Below are 19,127 nucleotides of genomic sequence, written 5' to 3'. Positions count from 1 at the left end.
ATGTACAATTCCAAACTGTTGGGAAAACAGATTTTCTTACTTGTACATTAGTATATAATAATACATTCTAAGCATAGTTTAAAGATATAGATATTAAATTCCTACAAGTCCCATATTTTTGAACATACTCATGAAATTTTAAGGATTAAATAATATTCTTATTACTTTCCTCTAGACCACTTCTTTACTATATGAGTGCTTTAAGATTATTTAAATATCTCTGCCAGAAAGCAGATAACATTTGTAATATACAGAATCAACGTATTCAGTACCCATATTAAAATAGGTTTGTCCACCAATTTTAAATTCATATTTTAAGTATCAATTAAATTCCACATTTCAAATTTAGGTTCATAATTTGGAGAAAGGGGAGAAAGATAAGTAAGTCTCCAGCTGAATTCTCCAAAGAAATGAAGAAAGGCAAAATGCTGCCTTCTTGTCTATGCTACTTCTAAAAAAATGTTTCCTGGAAAAGCCGTGGCCTTCTTATAAAAGACTTGTGATCAACTTTGGCAACTTTGCTGCACCTGTGAAAAGCAGAAAGGGCAGTATGGCCACAAAAGATGGGATTTTACTCATGGATTCCCACTAACGTGACCTGACATGCTGCATAAACATTTTTCTTGAGTTTAGTTGCAATGGATCACAGGAAGCCTGTGAGAAGCCCCCAGGTAGAAATCAGCACAGAGAACTACCAAAAAGAGATGAGAAGGGAGAGAAGAGCAAGATTCTGCAAGAAGTTCTGAGCAAGAGGAAATAAAAAGAAACAAGCTAGTGGAAAGGCAGTACTGCTTGTGAGGAGCAGGAGACATAAATACTAATAAACCAGTGATCAAAGACCGGTGGGGAACTTTTCTGATGACTTCATGATGAGGTCTTCATTCTCACACAGAGAAAAATGAACAGTGCCAGCACAGTGTAGCAAACCAGCACATTCAATCTAAAGAAGGTGACGTTTGATCTGCTCCTTCAGGATCTGCACATACAAGGCTGTGAGTCACTACCAGGCACATCCAGATGTCATGGGTGGGAAGGTGCTTCAGAAAGCAGTGACTTCAGGACCCAACTTTGTGGTCACGTTAGCATTTCACAGGTATGAAGAGTTCATCCACACACAAGGTAGGTGTGCATAAGAAGCCTGTTCTGAAGATAAAAATCTGAGCTGTGATGTGATTTGATGCAGACTGAAGACTTTTCTTCAGTCTGGATTTGAACACAAGTGCACAGCTACCTTGTGAAACACCTGAACTTCTTCAAGCCAAGTGCGTTAAAGCTGCTAAAAATACACAGACCTCAGAGCTGAAAGAAGGCATCAAAGGCAAGAGCAGCTGCTGACCAGCCCTCTGAAGGTACAGTTACTGTTTGGGATGGAGCTTAGTACAGCCCCTGAGCTGCCAGGAAGCCTGCTGAGACATAAGTGATTTACCAGGGAGCCCTGCACCCAGACAGTCCCAGCCATGCAGCTGGCAGTCCCAGCCTTGAAGCCTCCCTTCACTGGTTTCTGAACTCCCTCCAGCTGAAGAAGTTTACCCAGCAGTGATCTACAAAATACAGACTACCAAAAGCGTAAATTTTACTGTGGACTAAGGTTAGTAGGGCACATTCAGTTGAGATACACTCACAGTGAAGTTTCCTTCCTATCAAGTGTTACAACAGTCCTTAGTGACCTGTTTTAAAAGCCTCCGTTCAGGCTTGCAGAGTATTAAAAAGCTTCTTTAACATACGTATTTTACAAAAAGTTTTACAACGGTGCTACTGTTTCAGTGCATTTAACAACAGCATTTTCAAAAGATTGCTCTAGCTGCTGTTAACAAGTAAAAGCCTGCCCAGAGCTAAAAGGAAATGCTAACATCCTGGGTAGAGAAGCCTTGATTTCACTCAAGCAGGGATGAACAGGCACACACATGCACACGTATACAATAAAGAGGCTATTTCAGACAAACTACAATACTAATAACCACTGGTGCGTCTGAAGAAATACTTGGCAAATGCAGCAACGTGCCCTGGCAAGTTCATCAGGTGTCACCTGTCAGGACACTGCACAGCTGTAACTGTTCTCACCAGCTCTTATCAGGCGATGACCTATACACTTCAAGACAAAGTATTGTATACATGATATGTTCCTGGATAGCTTCATGGGCTTAGAAGGAACAAGAGATGATACAAAACAAACTGTTACTGACATCAGGAATATTTCAGGTTTCAAACATATTTGTGTGACCAGGAATAAGAGAGAGGAGGAAATGTATGTCATTTACTTGAAAATCATTTAGAAGCAACAAAAGAGTCATCTCCTCAAAATTAGTGGTCAACAACTAAACCCAACTGAAAAAGTGAGGTATCTGCATTCTGTAAATTATTTACATTACAAAATAATTTGTCTACAAAAAATGAACCACATTTATGAATTACTTCTTTTTCCTCAGTCAAAATGATGTCTAACAAAGATAACGTGAGGCTATAGGTGGTTTCAGAAAGGAAGAAATGCTCATTAAGCTCATGATAATGAGTACATTTACAGCATAGTTCATGCAAACTTCACACACTCACAAATTCTAATATGTACCAGTTAGTGAACATGAATGAATTAGTAACTCATGCAGCTGTACAGTACACAGAAAGCTAAACATACTTACCCAGTGGTATGCTATCTAGGTCTGTATAATAACAGCAACAAGGAAACAAAAGCAACACTCCAATCAAAACATATTCAGTTATAAAGAGAAATAAAACAAAAGTACCCGAATGTATCCTACATTTTTCCTTAATACTACCTCACAAGAAGTAGAATAGATGCCGTAGCAGACATACAATGCCACTTCGAAAATCACTAAGAAATGATGATTGAACAGAATTACATGTTTAGAATTTAACATTCAAAAAATTAAAATCATATGAAATTGTAAAAGCAGTCTTTCATAAAAGAGGTGAAATATTTGAATTTTAAAGCCTCAATAATAAAAAGCTTCTTAATTTCCTACATTTCACTGCTGAGTGGATATACTTAAACATGACATACATGCATATCAATTGTGAAATAATTAAAATTTATTAAAATACAGCATCTATTCAGAAAAGAAATAACCTAGAATGCCCAGTACAGCATGCATGAAAGGCAAACATGACATGCAGCTGACTATTTGGAATATAAAATGACAAAATTACCTTGTAAAGCATGACCCAGCAACGCGTCAAGTTCAGGATTCAACTCGGCTTTCTCTTTTAGCATATGAAACAGCAGCTGGTTTTGAGTAGCACTAGTAATTTCTGTCTGCTTAAGACGCCCCTCAAGAACTTTAATCTGAGCTTCTTTCTGAGCTGCCTGGAGCCCCTAAGAGAGAAAACAAGCACATGATACTGATTTTGAAAACATTATGTCCCGAAGTTTTATGAAGAGCTCACCTTGCTCTACTCAGAAGCCAAAGCCTGATCAAAGCATGCCATGCAACAATATATTATCCTACCTTAAAATTTTAAAAATGGATCATATTTTCAAGAAAGTTGCTGAGCCAGTTTTTATTAAAAAAAAAAACAAACCACGAACAGATATCCTGAGCACTACCTAGGATCTTGTTGAAAAACATGAGAAGACAGTACGAATTTGATTACTAATTACCTCATATTGTTTTTAAGACGGCACTAGTTTTTTGTAGAGTGAAGTGGACTCCTTTGGAGATTGAAAAACAGGTAGCAGCTTGAAGAGGACTAAGGATTTCAAGGGCCTCCACTCTGAACCAGTGCAGCTCATTAGTGCTGACCTGCTTTGCTTTGTATTTACTTTCCATAGTTATAAATTCAAATTAGCTGACCTTTACCAGCCTTTATCAGCTCCAGTCTTGGTGCACACACACATTTCACTTGCTGCATTACCTTATTGATACCCATTGTGAGGAAGTGATCGAGCAAATATCGAGCTTCTGTCAAAGTGCAAGCATTAATCACTGCTGTTACATCCAAGGTCTCTCCTTCTTCCTACATACGCACCAATAAAAACAGTCAGGTGTGGGGAAAAAAAGGTTTTTTTCCTAATATTACCATGATCGCAGAAAACAGAAACAGTGAGAATGCTGCAACATCACCCAATTATTCCCTTGGGTACCTCTAAACCATGCCTCACAGTTTTGTTTTTGTCTTTTTTTTTTTTCCCTCCCCAAACTATTCCCAAAATCCCTCATGGTACAGATTCTGCATCTTTCCAAGTCTCTTGCAATGCTTCCATTTCTTTCCTAGTAGAATGTTCTTACTAGCCTCTAACTCAGAACCCTTCTTTCTGTGGGCTAAGCTATTCACAGTGGATACAGAAATAAGTGCATCTCTGCAGCCTTTGTACATTTGAAGACTTCTCCCACTAGGCTTTCCATCATTCTTGCGATTACTCTCAGTTAGTGTTAAGCACTCTGGTACCCTTAGGAATAATGAAATCTCTTGTGTTCACTACCATTTTACCGGTAGTGTAAAGTCCAGTAACCTCACACCATGCTGTCCAAAATTCAAGGAACCCTGATGCGATTAAAACAGTAAAAGCTGCTGGCAATGTAACATGCATTAAGGCACAAATTAGCCTAATGTGGCAGAGGGAGAACTTAAAAACTGCTATATAAAAAGAGTTGGTGTTGCAGTCCAGACTTCATCCCACCAAGCATTCAGAGATCTAAGAGACCACCTGGTGTGTTCTTCCTGCTGGATCATGTATAGTGTGATGCACATTAAGTTTTCACATTTGGATTTCACTGCTTTTGATAACATCCAAGTTTCTACATCAATCGTAACAGCAATTTAATAAAGGGAAACTGCCTGTCTAAAAAGTCTATCTCAAGCAACCCTTCCTGAAAAGCCTCCTTGATTACAGATAGCCACTGTTTCGTAATTGAAAATTTACAAAAATGCAATAGGTAATAAAAAGAATATACAAAGGTGATGACATACAAAATCACTTGCGTATATTTAAATCATACAAAAACAACACAACAGAGTAGAAGTATATTAACAGCTGCAGAAACAGAGCACTACCTGGTAACCTTTGGTTCCAGTAACTCATTTAATTTGGCACCATCAGAACAGAAAGCATCAATCCTAATGTTTAAACGCCTTGCAGTATTTAACTAGTACTACAACATTAACACCAAGATTCATATCTTGAAGTCCAGTAGTATAAACAGCCTTCACTTCAGACTTCACATATTTCTAGTTCCTAGTTTAATAATCATACAATCAAAACAAAATTCATTTCTAAATAAGCACATTCTCAAGGCTTCTTCTTTTCTGCCTTTCCATTATTGAAATTAATATTTGACCTACCTTTGCTTCTTCCATTTGCATAATGTTTGCTTGGCAGTCAGAAATGCTGTCATTAATGTAGTCTATATTTGCAGTTAGTGATTCCATTTCTTCATTTATGTTCTGGACATTTCTATCTGCTTCACTGACACCTCCATCCTTGAAGAGCTTCTCCCTTTTCTTTGAAAGCTTCTCTCTTCTTCTTGTAAGTTCTTCACGTTGCTATTTTTACAAAATATTACATTAAAAATAATTAGTAAACACTTAAGGCATTTAAGTACGTTCTTTTTGTTTTTTGTTTCTTTCTAGAATTTAACTAACGTCATTATTTCTATAGGAAGAAAGAAAGTCTACATGTAAAGATATTAATACATTTACACATTAACCCATTAATGTGTTTCTATTCCTTACTAAGCACAGAAATCCCAATTCCAAGTCACTGCTTATGCCACCATCACATCAACATATTGACAACAAACACACACAGTGCTCTCTTTATATTCAATATGACCACATAGCTCATAGTCCATAGTAGCTCACCCACCGTAAGTAATCTATTCATATCTGCCTCCATATTGGAAATGGTCATCCTCTGCATAATGATATCAGTGACTCTGCGTTCAAGTAACTGCCACTTCATCCTGGCTGCCCTTGAGGAGTAGACTCTGCTTGTCACTGGTTTCCGCTGATATTTCTTTCTGTGGTAAATTCAGGAGAAACATACAGGTAAGGCTAAAGTAGTTCAGATTTGAACATGGAAACAATCAGGCCAGAATATTTTTAATGTATAACAATGGATAAAGTGTTTAATGGATAAAATTTCCTGCAGTTTGTCATTGCACTAGACATCTATCTGCACCCTCCACCAAACTTTACTATACTCTAATATACAGCATTTAAAAAAAGGTATCAAACACTGGCATCTTATACGATGCACAATTGAAATTACATGACATCTAAGAATCACTCCCTGTTTAACAAGGCAATGTGCTTCAAACTGCAGTGGAAGATCACCAGTGAAACTAACATATTAAACTGTGTTTGGCAAAAGATTTTCTTTGAATTTAAATATTACAAGACTTGGATCAACAAGGACATTTCTTTAAAAACAGATTAACTGGATTTTAAAATTTTGGTGCAACTTAGTCCTTAATGTTGTTTTATATTATTCCACACTCACATCTACAAAATTGAAATTACATTTGATAATGGCAAAAAATCCATTTTATGAGCATTACCTGACAGCAGTTTGAGAAATACCAAAAATTGAAATAAGTACCATCACAAGAATGTCTGCTATTTTCAGTTCTCTTAAGGAAGTTCTAAAGAGTTTTAAGCCTTACCCCGTTCCATTTGTTGCAGTAACAGATAATGCTTGAACCCTTGCAACAGGAATTCTCATCTTCTGCTGTGCTGCTGTTCTTGAACCATCGTGCTCAACTGATGAGCTAGAACTTGGTTCCTGAATAGGATGTTCAGGGAGACTCAGCTTTCGACTCACTTTTCCTGCCACTTTATCAGACAGAGGCCTGACTTGCCGACGAAGGGCTGTGACCTGAAACAAGAGTGCAAAGACACAGTTCTCCCTGAATCTACATTCGAAGTTGAAGCAATACAATATCTTCTGTTGTCTAAGATGCATTACTGTCTTAGGACAGTACCTCTTCAGTTTTGCGACGCAAGATAACTTCTTGATTTCTTTTCTGAGCTTCCAGAAGCTTGAGCTGGTGCTGTGGAAGAAACACAAACAGCTCATTATATTTTCTCCATTTTCTGTTACTATAAATTTATCATATACGTAAAACAAAATTAAACACCAAAAAAAAAAAAAAAACCCCAAAAAAACTTTACACACTAAACTAAGTTTGCAAAGCTATTGTGAAATGACTCAACAAGTCCCAAAGGTCTCTCGGTCCTTCTAGGACAGAATGAAAGTAAGTGTTTCAATAAAGTTACTCTCTACCAAAAAGAATACTTGCATGCAAATAAGGCAGTAGCAATGGTTTTGTAAAGATTCGGTGATAAAATAATACTGATACACGTATTCAGTAAGTCTTTTGTTTTCTGTTGCACTTATCACTTGAAGCTAGGAACTGAATGATCAAATAAGTCAAACCAAATTACATGTATTTTGACTTGAAAAAATATCCAGGTACATGTCAGCCTCAATGAAAGCATATACATAGGGCACATGTCTTCAAATTGATGCACATCTCAGTGACAGTCATTTATTTCAAACACAAGTTCTTTATTTGTTAAATCACCTCTCGTTTGCGTTGCTCCTTTTTAAGCTGTGCAATCTCTCTATTTCTTCTTGATTCCGTCATTCTAGCTTTCTCCTGCTCTTCTTTCATTTGTTTCATCAAGCGAACCTGTAAAGAAGTCATCACTTAGAAAACCCATTTGTACTGAAGTGCTATTCCCTGGCCCCATTTATATAAAGAGTTTTCTCCAAACTGCCATCTTGCAGTATATTACATGCTTTTAGCAACTTATTTCCATCTAATATGTCTTTTTCACTCTGTGCTGAGTAACAGGTAATAAGCAGCACAAGCAGCTCTGCATGTTTGATGCAGTAATTTCCATTAATTAAACCTAAAAGGGCTCCCCACACATTCTTGCACACAAAGGAATAGCCTAGTCTTCACAACTTTTCAGTCCTTTGAGCAGCTGACAGCAAGAACAGAGTTATCCAGTGGATAAATGCATGGGTGATCTCAACTCATTTTCCAGTGAACAAACAGTCACTGCCTGACACTTCAACATACTGAAATATACCTTGGTTTTCTTCATCTCTGTCACCTCCTGCTGCAGTTTCTTCAGTTGCTTTTCATATTGAGACTGATTTTTAAGCAATCGTGCGTGTTCCTTTTGAGCTGTTTGAAGTCTCTGAAGTTCTTTATTCATGGCTTGGAGTTTCTTCTCATATTCTGACTTGATTTTTTTTGCCTTTTCTTCTGAGTAAGTCTCTACAGAACCTAGAGCAAAAGAGAATTATTAATCTGCTTTTAAGAGATTTTTACTTTGCCAAGGCAGATGACTTTCCTCTGCTTTTAGCATTTTTTGCAATATGCTTAAAAATTTTCATTTGTACCTAGCTTCTGTCACCTGCACTGTTTCAATGCACTGGACAACAGATATCCAGTTATCTGAAGACAGATGCACACATGCATGTTCACACGTGCACAAGCTCACAAGACTATTCAAACCAGATCCCAAGAGCCATCAAGCCTAGTGTCCCCTTCTGTGCTGATCAAAGGGGAAGGTCTAAGGAAGAATAAGGGAATGGTGAAAGCACATTAAGTACATAACAGTAAAGCAAGTATAGTATATTTTTAATATGAAACAGTCAAAACTAATCAACTAAAACACTTCCCCCTGAACTCTCCACAAAATTCAACTTATTTGTGGCTCATGACTTCCTATGCCACAGTTAATTTTTCATCTTAACAATACCACATATTAAAAAGTTTGGTCTGTAAAACACCTCTGCAAGGCTGCTTTGATGCTCATTTCCAGTTTATGAGAGTCAAAGAAAGGGGGGAGGTTGGAGCCAAAAAAAAACAACTTTTTATTCAGGTACTATCTCAAGAACTGTGTTAAAAAGAAAATGAGAGCTCCTAGAAAATTGAAATCGAACACCTGTCAGTAACAGCAACTCCCACCTGCCCCCACAAATCTCTCTCCATTCTGAAGAAACTATAATGAGCAAACTATGATCCACTTGCACTATGGGTAAATACTAGTTTATATTTCCCACAATTTCTTATCACATTTGCAAAAGGAAGCAAGGATGTTAGAAACAACTCAACTTGCAGATCTTACACATTTCAATTTAAATGAATTTATACCTTCTTACCCAAGTTTTGAAGAACTTGATCTCTTTCAAGTTGAGTGTCTCGAATCTTATGCTGTAGCATCATTAGTTTCTCCTCATATTGTTTTTTCAGTGTTTGCAATCTTCGCTGGCTGTTTTCCAGCTCATCTATCAGTTTCTGCTTAATGGCTATTTCACAGGTGATATTTGCCAAGTCAGCTTGATAATTTTCTGAAATATGAAGATTTGGATAATTAAAAATGAAGATCCTTGTTAATGTAATAGTGAGAATCACACAAATATGGATTCCTCCTGCAATGTTAGGGTCATTTCCTGGCATGTAATTTTACATATGAGAACTTCACACAAAATACAATGCAGCAAGCAAAACCACTATCCACAAATAATGACAAAGTCTCTCCTTTAAACACTCTCCATTCTAGAAATGGGAAAGAGAGAAGGAAAGATATCTTTTACTGGAACATAGTTGCTCAGCTGTTGTAATTCTTTACATTTAAATCTTGACAACAGCAATCTGTCTTTCCCCATAAAAAGTTCCACAGGCTGTGAGACTTCAATCACCTCAGGGCTGCAGAATAACTCTCATTCAGAAACCCAGCAGGTTATAAAAGGAAAGTCTGGCTGCTGGCAGACTGCAATGGGAGAACTTCCTTTCTTTAGCTTTTTGAAAAATGTAGTCAAAATCCTCAGAAGAGAAGCTGCAGTATTCATGAAGGTGAAATGAGGGAGGGAATGAGAAGAGTCAGGGGGAAAAGTAAAGAAAAATAATTAACCTCTACTCAAGGTTTGTAAATGTTTAACAAATTTCTTTGGTTAGTTGTTTTTTTGTTTGTTTGTTTGTTTTTTGGTTTAAGAATATGTGCTCCAGAACTAATTTGTAAGTTGCGGATTTTCTTCAGGTTCTGCAACTGTTGCTAATTGCTTATGTGACTCTCAAACAAGCAGGAATTAACAGCCATGATTTGCCTATTTGGCCCAGCTCATGAGTGAATTGCTGGTAATGCTCTCCCCCACTCTAAGAATCCTAATTTGCATGCCACAAGTATACCAGTTGTTGATGCTTCTACATGAATAGCCACAACATCTGCAAAGTGACGAAGGTTGACAGACTTCCAGCATTTCAAAATTAAATTTTACCCTCTTCCAAATTAGCCAAATGGGAGCTGTCAATTGGTGATTAGTCCTGAATTATAAGAACAACCTAGTACTTTTACTTCATATACTTTAACTAAAGAAGAAATGCCTTATTAAGACCTCGATGGCTTCTGTTTAATTTTAAAGCCAGTAAAGAGACACTTGATCAGATGCATGTTTTAGCACCACAACCCACAAAGAATTCACTGAACATACAATCAACAAAGCATATGAACAGCATTGACAATGTGCTATCTTCTCTGCCAAAACAAACAAACAAAAAAATGAACGAACACACACAAAAAACAAGGAATGGCATACAGTATTTATGCCAAAAAATCTGCACTGACATCACCTTTTTCATCAGAGTCGGAATCTGACTCATCTGAGCTTTCAACAACTTCCATGTCATCTTCATCCTCATCATCTTCCTCTTCTTCATCTTCATGATCACTTACTTCCTGAATTTCCTCCTACAAAACATAGAGTGGAAAGACATTAAAACACATCCACACCTTTCCATCTCTTATTCACTTCCTACAATCAATGGGAAGCAGCAATATTCACTTCATCCATTCCTAATTGTCTTTCAACAACCATATAAATCAGTACGTAGGCAATAAACAAATCAACACAGGTACTTCTAAATACTTACTACTTCCAATTCATTATTTGCTCTCTCTGAAGTGCCTTTTTCATCTCTCTTCTCTTGCTCATTATCTGTGTTGTCATCTTTAACACTAGTAGAAAAGGCATAGACAAAATATTCACAAACTGAAATAGCAAGTGCTTCCCATCCCCAAAACCAGTAAGTTTTGATTCAAAATAAAGATGAAACTGAAGTGCATTTAGACAAAGTATACATGTTGTGCATGGGTAAAACACAACTTCCAAGCTCCTATAGAAAACAAAAATAATGCTTATTTGCTCTTAATCTTAGCTTGCACAGTAACATTAGTGAGTATTACACTGTTTTAGACCACATCACGTGACTGGGACAATCAAAATATAAATCTTTGTAAACCACAGCAGTATTCTTTTTGCATGGAAGTTGTAGCATACCCAAAGCAGCTTTTACTAAACAAAGAAAGAACATTATATGCAAGTACACTATACATTATAGATATAGATACATGCCCTCAAGCTATAACAGAGTCTACCATGCCTAAGCTTTCTCTTAAGGATTACACATAAAATTCCTAACTTACCATACTATAACTACTCTTCGGATCAGTTGTCTACTTAGACCTCAAGAGAATGCTCAAAATAGGCAATAATACAACAAAAATAGTTTAGAAAAATTGAATTCTTGCAATAAGATTGCTTCTCAAAAAAGAAACTTTCCCAACAATCAAGATTATATTTTAGTATATGTCCATGCTTTTGTTTTTCAGATTATGATTCAAAACTTACTTAACTGACAAGTACCTTTACATTCTTTCCTCTCTTGAGGATTTGGACTGTAACCATAATGAGGGCTTATGCAAATTGCAGCAGTTTGATTTGGTGTGTTAGCCATTAGGATGGCTTTTTAACTTCTCAGTTCACAGTTGAGATGCCACATGCAAATGTTAAAATTCTAAAACTGACGGCACTCTGCAAATTATGGACAAAATATCAATCCCTCTAGAACTACACATGCAAAATGCAAACGATTCTCAATAGAAAGGAAATTGTGATAGAACAGGGCTAGACACAATAGAGAGAAATAATGAAAAATGTGGTTGGGATCACTTAAGGTGGATTCTACTTCAATTTCAACTGCATAACGGTAGGATGAGTTATGTGCTGTCACTGATCAGGCACATTCATCTTCCTTTACTGACACCAAAAGGAGCTCAGATGAGAGATAGAACTCTAATAAATCCAGTACTCAGTACAATGACAAGAAACATTCAGTAGATTCGAGAAACCATTCAAATCTAAAAGTCACCTTTAAATAAAAGAGCTCTACTCTGAAGGGTGCTAATTAAGAGACACGGTGCTTCTGCATATACTCAGTTTTTTTCTTTTCACAGTTTTTTTAAACAGATCAACGCTAGATGGCTCCCCCTGTCCCACTCCCCAGCACTGGCACAGAGCCCAGCTGCAGCTGACCACGTGTGGGCAGAGTGCCTTCACTTGGACAGCAGCCTGCCCCAATTTATACAGAAAACAAACACCAGACAAGGAACACTGAGCCATGCAATCTCATTTCCACAGATTCTCATCTGCCCACAACATGTTCTGGTTTATGCTGGACAGCAAGCCTAAATGTTAACAGATCCTAGTTGCAATCTTCATGCACAATGAAAAAATATTCCCAGGTTCCCTTCTCCTGCAGTAAGTACAGAGCTCACCACTAAAGAACTTGTGTTCTGCCTAATGAATGGGAGAAGGCAGGAAGAAGGAGAGCCAGAAGCAGAATCACACTGCTTATTGTGTGTTCTACTGCTCCGTGCGTTCACATCATCACTCTACATGAATCCAGTGTGGGGTTTTTAGATCAAAGTAGATAGCTGAAAAACAAAAGCTCCTTAACATGCTTTTAACAGCATATTTCTCTTTTAGAACCTTCAATGTAACTGCTGTGACTATCAAATATATCTACTACCTTGGCTAAAACTAAACTGAAAGAATGGTCAAAGTTTCAGTAATGCAATTTCAATAAATAAATAAAACCAAAGGGACTATGAGCAGACTCAACTGAAGTGTGAAGGCCCAAACTCACATGCTAAAATTATTAAGCTGCTATATTGCCTGCTACAACATTTCATGATATGAGCTACAGCACCTTCCTCCTGCCTTTCATCCCATACAGGCCAGGCCATGCAAGAAAGAAAACTACCAAATTCTACAGCGATTCCCAAAGGCATCACCATCCCACAACTGCTTGCAATCCCAAAGTCAACCTCAATTCCACAATAGCGATTTCTTCCTATTAAAGCACTTGCTGAAAGCCAAAACACAGGACAGAATTTTGAAAAGCCAAATGAACTATTCTTGAGGTTAAGAATCTACCCAACTTCCTTCCTTGTATGACAACCAGTTAATTGAAATGACAGTTAATTAAAAACCTGGGAAATATTCCAACCTTCTTTCTTCTTGACTGCTTTCCTCAAGTTTCTGTAGCCTTCAAAAGCACGAGGTACAGTATTGGAAGGCCAAGTCAATGAAGGACAAACCAGACAGTGAAAAGCGAAAGTGATAAGAAGGTAAAAAAATGATACATGAGCTTGTGGAGTTTAAAACAAAATTTAAAAAAATACCGTCAAAAGACAACAAGTAGTAAAAAGGCAATACATTTTGAACAGTTGGAAAGTAAATAGAAAACAAAGCAGCAGCATTTGTAGGTTAACTAATCTGTCACTGTCAACAATTAGAAATTCATGTTATACTAGGGAAGAAGTTTATACATATTTCACTTTGAGAATTATTTCTAAAGTAAGTTCAAAAATCTCTTAGTTCTAAAAAGAAAACTAAAATAAAACCAAAGAAACTCTCTATACGTTTTCCTCTTAAAATTGGTAGGTAAAAAAAATTCAGTAGGTGGTGCCACTGAACCAAAGTTAAATATCCTCAGCAACATCTCAGGACAAAGACAAGATTTTTTTTTTAGTAATAATATTCTAAATCATATATTCTGAATATAATTCAAACTTTTTTTGAACTGCAATTATTTGTTTAGAGTCTTGTTATTTGTTTTTAAGTAAGAACAGAATTGCAGTTTTTTTTTTTCTGGGATTCAGAAGTATATTCCAGTGATTGCTTGTTATTGAAAAAAAAAAAGCACCAGAAGCAATGAGATGGACAGAAAGTTAGTATTTTTACTTGTACTTTTTCATCCTTAACCAAGGGCAATGTAGCTGTAAAGAAGTATCTGTGTGACTTAAAGTAAGTGTAGGGATGGCCTAAATTATATTCTTCATGTTCCCATTATGAGCAAGTTTTGAGTGCGAGTCCTTCCACTTGACACTGCCTGCTACCTTCTTCAGTGCCACCTAGGTGCTACCATGCTGAACCCCATGTAATTTTATCACTAATTTAGTTTAATAAAGGTTAGGGAAGTCAAAAGACAACAGTCAAAAAAGGTTACAAGATGCGTAAGGCTGACTAGCAAATGAAAGAGACATGGGAGATTTGCAGCGGGACTTCTAGCAAGTAGATCACACATTTGTGGAAGTATACGTCAATATTTCAGTAGCCAAAACATTACTGCGGTGTAAACTGTTTCCAACAATCTTTATGATACATGCTTATTAAAGGCTACAGATATGAAGCAGTACATACCTGCTGCTCATTCAAAAACTGACTCTTAGATCTTCAGGCTACTTCAGAACCATTTATAGAAGTCGGATGTACTTAAAACTATGCACCTTTAATCAATCATACTGACCCTTATGCAGGAAACAAGCAGATCAAGAAAGGTAGTAGGGGCAGAGCTACTAACTAATTTTACCAATCCCATTTTCATAGGAAAATGCTAGTTAGACAGCTTTAGGAAAATATCAACCCTATAAAGGAGTAGTACAGTAAAAGCAGCTAAATGCCTGTAGGAAACAGAAGTAGAGCAAAGAATCCCTGCCAAGCTACAGGGTAAATGGTTCCTTTGCAGTACATCAGCATATCCATTTCCAACACCTGAAATTTTGGTAGAATAAAAATTTACAACGATATATCGCAAAAACAGACTCTACACTTCATCAGTTAGATAGAAGCAATCTGCAAATGCACGATCTCTCTGCAAATGCACGATCTCTCAAATTCTAATTCTTAGCATTCATGAATTTTTTTTCCTGATACATGCAACTCAGAAATATATAACTATTTAGCGGTCTGCAGATGGGCCAACCCCTACCAGTACTTAAGAGTGTGCTCTATAAAACTGGATCATAAGACCATTTTGAAACGTAGGCTGGGCTATCAAGATGGCTCTTTGAACTTAAATTCTCTCTTGGTTCTCCAATTCCACAATACACAGTTTACTGCAAGTAGTCCTTGCTCTTGGGTCGGGCCACTGAGCTATCCCATTGACAAGACTGTTGTCCTGGTGTGGGCATCACTGCTCAAAGACACTTCTTTTAGAAAAATACCAAAATTAACACCTACCTCTTTTATTTACTATTGTAGAAAGCTTCCAAATGTTTTTGTTTTCTTCTGCTTTGCTTTTGGGGGACTTTTTTTTTTTTTTTTTTTTTAAAGTGAACACCTCCTACAGTAAGAGCTATTACTCCATGTCTCTAGTAACTTTTACCAGTTTTCTAGTCACCATTCTGTCAACAGCCACCAAATCCTCAGACATCAGTTGAACAACTGGGGCTCCAAGTATGTATGTAACGCATGTTTAATTTAAAGATTTTAAAAACATACTAAAGCAGATCTTCTTCTTCAGTATGTTAAAGAACATATTAAAGTGTTTGTCTGAAGTGAGGCCAGAAGATTCTGCTGCTTTCATTTAATACTTCCACCCCTACAAATGTAATACACAAAGTCAATTTAAATACCCATGAAAGAGTGTCCTGAAAAAAATGAGATGCAAAAAAGAATTATCATTAAAAGGAGAGTTTTCCACAAGTATCGGACATCTGTATAATGTATGGATTGATGGATAAGACTCCAAGCTGCAGATCTCACTAACAGAAAGCTACCTTACATTTCTACTACATTTCAGGCTTGTTAAATTTACTGTTAACTTGTAGATAAAAGATTAGAGGCACGAAGAATTGCAAGGAAAAAGGAAAGAACTGTAATAGAATCAAGGTTTTGGAGTGCTCAGATTCTTGCTGTACTAACTGCTATCTGAACAGGCATTTATATCAATGTCTATGAGCATTTTAGTAGATGAGAAATTGGACAACAAAAAACAGCTAAGCATGACATTGCAAAAAAGTAGGAAATCAAATCAAAAACATTCATAAAAGCAGAAGGTAGAGAAAGCAAAAGAAGCCATTCCAGGAGCTACCAAAGAATTCCCAGCTATTCAGAATATCTTTTTTTTGGACACATTAAAGGAAAAAAAATCATAATTTTTGTTCTTGAAAATTCCTTATAAATTTCAGATGCTTAAGAAGTCAGAAGAGCACCTGTGCTTTTACGGTTGTGCTTAACTATGACATTAGAAAAAAAATTGTTACATCAGAAACATTCATTCTACAAATACCATGTATTCCTTTAGAAGTAAAGATGCATGAGAAAAACATCTATTCATTTGATGTGTAAAAGGGTTTGTGGAAACACTAGTTTAGGAACCAAACCCAAACAGCAACAACAGACAAATCTGGAATTGTCAGAGTTGAAAAAGTAAAAATAAAACACGTATTTCCTTACTAATACAAAGAAATAAAACTATTATTCATACACCACCTTTTTTTCTTTTTTCTTTCTTTTTTTTTCAGCTTTTCTAGATCTTTCTTGGCTATATCTAGAATTTCCAGTGTCTCTTTTTCTGAAGAAAGCATAGAATATGTTGATGGTCCACCAAAGTATGTGGATCTTGTTGAAGCTCTTGACAAGTTGCGTCGAAGATTTTCATTAACTGCTTCACTTTCTAATAATTTTGCTCTTAAAAAAAAAAAAAGGAAAATATACCTCTTTAGTATCTGCAACTGTAATGCACTGTCTTCAGTTTAAGAAGAAACTACAATACAAGGTGAAATCTTATGAAAAACAAGCATGGTACATCCCCTGGTCAGACTGCTTTACACAATAGCTACGGAAACTGTACACATATCATAGACATAAATTCTAAATGAACAATTATTGAAAAATGACAAATATATAGGCACCTTGTATCAACAGATACATACAATGTATGTAGATATGTATATCGTTACACAAAAGCTACTATGTAATATAGCATTAATAATAAGTGGGAATAGGCCACATATATATATATATATATTTTTGCAACAATGCAGCTTCAAGTGTCTAAAATATTTAATATCTTTAGTTCAATCCTTATGAGGAGTTTCTCAGTACTATAATTTATACCAGGTTGTAAAGTTATCACAAAACAACAGTGTCAAGTTTTGCTGTCTTTTGTTACCTGAATAATGATGGAGACTTGATATTGTTACACAATTTACATTTCATTATGTTTCAGTTTTAACACTTTAATTTTCTGTGGGCAAAAGCAACACCAGATGATCTTAGAAGTTGAAAGACTATTGTTCTAAAGCAATCTCCACACAGAAAAACACAGTGATCAGTCAACTGAAGCATTCAGCTGCCAACATTACCAGTACTTGATTTAAATAAAAATGATTCAAACACTTTACATAAATACCTGAGATCTTCAATTTCCTTGATATAATTATGAATCATGTTGCTAATTTCTTCATTTCCTTCTCCTGTGGAGAGAAGGGAATGATAAAACTTAATATTTTAGTAAAGGTACTAGGCACATGGTACCAGCAAAGAGAAATAATCATATGGGCTGCACATTTAGATGTTATCTGATTATGAAATGTATTTTTCTTTAAGCTGCATTAGGAGTTTGGTTCCTCTTTGTGTCCTGTGATCAGGACTATTACAAGTAACTTCTTCTATTTTGTTTTTTTTTTCCCCTCTATCAGTAACTTTTAATAATGGATGTATCATAAATCAAAACGATCCTAACAAAATGCACAAGAAGAACAATGTATTCGTGGTATTTCTATCAGCTGATTGTTCTATGAAGTAAAAAGCCAATGGTCACCCATCTCTGGGTCCTCACCCAATGCTAAATGTTTAAGTACACTTGTAACTAAGCATACAAGTAATACCTATCCAAAGGGATTATTTCAAATTTCATGCTGCTGATAGTCCTAAATGAATGGCACAGAGTCCCAAACTACTTCTATTAACAGAAGTCTCCAGAAATAGAGGTAAGAGCTAGATGGATGCCTCTCACTGCCGAATCAGACCCAACGTTACCTTTTACAAAAGCATATCTCTTCCAAGGGATCCATGAAGCAAGAACACGAAACTGATATGAATTCATGTACTCATTAAGCAGTTTACATACAAGTAAGCACAACACACCCACAGCATACCTGCTCTGGCTAGCACTTGGTTGGCCTGATCACTCACGAGCTGCGTTACTCTGGCTCTCAGTGCATCAATAGTCTCTTGCATGGCTTTAATTCTAACACGCAGATTATTGTTTTCTGTTTGCAGCATAGCATTTTCATGAAACATGTCATTGATGCTTTCAACACCGTCTTCATCTATAATCCTTTTACCCTTAAGTAAATACGCAAGTTATTACTAGTAATAAAAAATGATGTGTAGATAAGCATTTATTAGCATTATTTTTAAAATCTAGCAAAGATAATCCACAGATTGTTTAAAATTCCACATAAACGCTCATAGCAAAAGATTATTCTCTCAAAGTGTTCAAAACAGCATAGAAAGTTGTCAAAGCTCTGATGTGCTCTTAACGTTTGGGTCCTGCCTGTATAGTTCCACATTAGCCTGAAATACAAGTTCTTGGAGAGATTTAGAAACGAGAAGACCATTCTCTATTAAATCTGGATAGTATCTCAAGAATAACAAGGGGAGATAATGGCAGCCACATTTACTGCTGAAAACATTATCTTTTGAGTAAAATTTCAGTAAGAAATAGGCATTGTGTAGTAAGAGTATTTGGCCTGTATAATTTAAAACCTATTTTTAAAGCACAAATACTTTTAGCTCTCTAGGTTTTTAAAAGAAGCTTACAATAACTGGTACATGAATGAACATGTGAACAATCTAAACTGTGGTCATTTTTCACTTTGGAAGTGACTATTTCTCATTGCTGACCGTGAGGATATCCGGTAATAACTGAAAGGTTCTTTTTTTTTTTTTTTTAATAGATTAGTGTTATTATTCAATTATTTTTTTTCCCCATGTGTAAAGCAGAACTGGCCAAGAGAAA

At 36.3% G+C, this 19,127-nt stretch overlaps 1 protein-coding gene across 7 annotated transcripts in view; it reads right to left on the bottom strand.

Moving 5' to 3' along the window:
* Window positions 1–19,127, bottom strand: part of KIF21A (kinesin family member 21A) — an 85,109-nt gene that overhangs the window by 22,884 nt on the left and 43,098 nt on the right. For 5 of the 7 annotated variants that reach the window (XM_021384630.1, XM_021384632.1, XM_021384634.1 and 2 more), the window contains exons 9-23: window positions 18,262–18,451; window positions 17,514–17,577; window positions 16,592–16,789; window positions 10,905–10,989; window positions 10,605–10,722; window positions 9,137–9,325; window positions 8,056–8,255; window positions 7,542–7,649; window positions 6,939–7,007; window positions 6,621–6,832; window positions 5,822–5,975; window positions 5,299–5,499; window positions 3,871–3,972; window positions 3,166–3,331; window positions 2,637–2,657 (exon numbers count right to left, since the gene is read on the bottom strand). In XM_021384630.1, the coding sequence (XP_021240305.1) occupies window positions 2,637–2,657; window positions 3,166–3,331; window positions 3,871–3,972; window positions 5,299–5,499; window positions 5,822–5,975; window positions 6,621–6,832; window positions 6,939–7,007; window positions 7,542–7,649; window positions 8,056–8,255; window positions 9,137–9,325; window positions 10,605–10,722; window positions 10,905–10,989; window positions 16,592–16,789; window positions 17,514–17,577; window positions 18,262–18,451 (2,077 nt within the window). The remainder of the gene's footprint in view (window positions 1–2,636; window positions 2,658–3,165; window positions 3,332–3,870; window positions 3,973–5,298; window positions 5,500–5,821; window positions 5,976–6,620; window positions 6,833–6,938; window positions 7,008–7,541; window positions 7,650–8,055; window positions 8,256–9,136; window positions 9,326–10,604; window positions 10,723–10,904; window positions 10,990–16,591; window positions 16,790–17,513; window positions 17,578–18,261; window positions 18,452–19,127) is intronic. The other 2 variants (XM_021384631.1, XM_021384633.1) reach the window with 1 other exon arrangement.

Source organism: Numida meleagris, chromosome 1 (assembly GCF_002078875.1).
Source record: "Numida meleagris isolate 19003 breed g44 Domestic line chromosome 1, NumMel1.0, whole genome shotgun sequence".
Taxonomy (NCBI): Eukaryota; Metazoa; Chordata; class Aves; order Galliformes; family Numididae; genus Numida; species Numida meleagris.
Note: the sequence above shows the minus strand (reverse complement) of the source record. Positions and strands in the feature narration are given on the sequence as shown.